The sequence below is a fragment of the Triticum aestivum genome, unplaced genomic scaffold, assembly GCF_018294505.1.
Source record: "Triticum aestivum cultivar Chinese Spring unplaced genomic scaffold, IWGSC CS RefSeq v2.1 scaffold4958, whole genome shotgun sequence".
NCBI classification, from domain to species: domain Eukaryota; kingdom Viridiplantae; phylum Streptophyta; class Magnoliopsida; order Poales; family Poaceae; genus Triticum; species Triticum aestivum.
In genome coordinates, this window is record NW_025230590.1 from 11,467 (window position 1) to 13,729 (window position 2,263).

Below are 2,263 nucleotides of genomic sequence, written 5' to 3' on the forward strand. Positions count from 1 at the left end.
TGATAACCAAGGAAGACTGGGCCAGTTCTGTGCGTCATGCCAGTCGATGTTTTGATGCGTTGATCAATCGGTGGCTTGTTTATCCTGCCGATATTGGGGCTACAGGAAAGATAAAGAGTTGTGTGATAGGTGATCTTGTTCATGAATTCATTACCAAGATCGCTAGAAAGCGGCGCATTGTGGAAACACGCCTGTCACATCACTTGGCTCTCCGCTTCTCCATTTTCAATGACCTCCGACTCCGTGGCTCGGATAAAATAGATAGATTCTTCGAAAAGCTCCATGAAGAATCATCTCGAGTATCCCTGATCAAGGTGCTAGATCTCCAAGATTGCCAGTGCTTTGGACGGAAGAATCAAATCTACCTCAGGGACATATGCAGCAAGATGTTACTGCTCAAGTATCTGAGCCTAAGGGGAACAGATGTTACCCAGCTGCCGACTGAAATCAATAACCTCCGTGAGCTAGAAGTATTGGATATCCGAGAAACATATGTGCCTCCATCTGCAACAGTAAATGTCTTACTCCTGAAGTTGAAGCGTTTGCTGGCTGGTCGCATTGTTCCAAGTTCGGGGGTAAGTAGTACTGAACTATTTAGTGTTGAGATCCCTGATAAGGTCGAAAAAATGGTAAACATGGAGGTATTGTCCAATGTCAAGGCACAGACGAGACAAGATATGAAAGATATTGGAAAGTTGTGGCAGCTCAGGAAGCTTGGTGTGGTTATTCAATACAAGGAGCCACACCTCAGGAATTTTCTTCGAGCTATCAGTGATCTGCATGAGTGCCTGAAGTCTCTGTCAATCACTCTTCCCAATATAGAGGACAACAAAGAGATCAGAGATTGGGTTCTTGAACACTATAAAAACTCTCCCAAGCTTCTCGAGAGCCTAAGCATTACTGGAACCACACAAACAGTGCAACTTCTTCGGTTGTTGACCAGAGATATTGACCAACTCCAACTTCGCAAGGTAACTCTATCTGGTACCCGGCTGTATCAGCCTGATCTGAAGGTCCTTGGCAAGCTTCCCAAATTAATATGTCTCAGGCTCCGAGATAACGCATACATCGATAGCAACCTCACCTTCAACAATGATGAATTCGAAAATCTCAAGTGCTTTCTTATTGAGGGTTCCAACATAACTGCCCTCAGCTTTGGAGGTGGAGCACATAAACTCGAGAAAATCGTGTTGTGCTCCACCGATGGACTGTCAATTTCTGGAGTCGAAGACCTTCTGGAACTGAAGGATGTTGAGTTGAAGAACAGCAATAAGTTATCATTGTTTGACAAGGCCAAAAACATATCCAAGGTGACTCTTTGGCATACCTCTCTGAGTCAATATGAGGTAGAGATTCTCGCCAAGATACCTAACATGCGCAACCTAGTACTCAAGGACATATTTTGTGTACAAAGCCAGCTTATCTTATACAAAGATGACTTCCCAAAGCTCAACCTTCTTACAGTCGACTTCTCTGTCACCCCCAAGACTATCATTACCGACGGATCAGCTCCTAAGCTCGAGAAAATCATCTGGTCCTTCACAAAGGACACGGTGGGTACTCTCTCCATCTCCGGCACTGACATCCTTCCAAACCTGAAGGAGCTCGAGATCAATGGTGATTTTATCCCTAGGGAGGTGGAAGAAGCATTGAAGAAACACAAGAACAAACCCAAGTTTACATACAACAAACCGGAAAACCAATACCAGGAAGCTGGAAACATACCAGAAAAGAAAGATCCTCCAAGATTCTCATTTTTGAGGAAGAAAGAGGATTGATGCCGGATGTGCCGTTCCATCATCCGTTCATCATCATCGGCTCCCATCCCGTGGTGTGGTTTGCGTGTGCTCTTTGGTTTGCCGTTGTGTGTTACTGTCTGCCGCGCATGCGTGAGCAGATATATTATGTATCTATATGTGTGGATTGAGTGAGTGTATGTCCCTGCTACTTATTCTACATCTGTGTCCTGTAAATAAGAATGAGCATATGTAATGGTGTGTACATGTGTGCCCTGTAACTAAGAAGGAGCAAATGTAATGGTGTGCCCTGTAACCACTAGTAGAAAAAGAGGCTTCCATACGCCCCCATTAGTCCCCAAAATAATCGAACCGCGACCAAAGGGGTCTTTAGTCGCGGGTCGGGAGGAGACCCGCGACCAACTATCTGGGCCCAGCGCGCTCGGTCGACAGCTGGCGGACGGGAGGGGCTTTAGTCGCGGTTGGCCAGGTCAACCGGGATTAAAGGTTAGACCTTTAGTCCCGGT

The 2,263-nt window shown here is 45.8% G+C and overlaps 1 protein-coding gene across 1 annotated transcript in view; it reads left to right on the forward strand.

Annotated features, from left to right (window-relative positions):
* Positions 1-1,895, forward strand: part of LOC123175613 (disease resistance protein Pik-2-like) — a 12,842-nt gene extending 10,947 nt beyond the window's left edge. The window contains exon 2 of the mRNA XM_044590249.1: positions 5-1,895. Within this exon, the coding sequence (XP_044446184.1) occupies positions 5-1,778 (1,774 nt within the window). The 3' untranslated portion in view covers positions 1,779-1,895. The remainder of the gene's footprint in view (positions 1-4) is intronic.
* Positions 1,896-2,263: the final 368 nt, after the last annotated feature.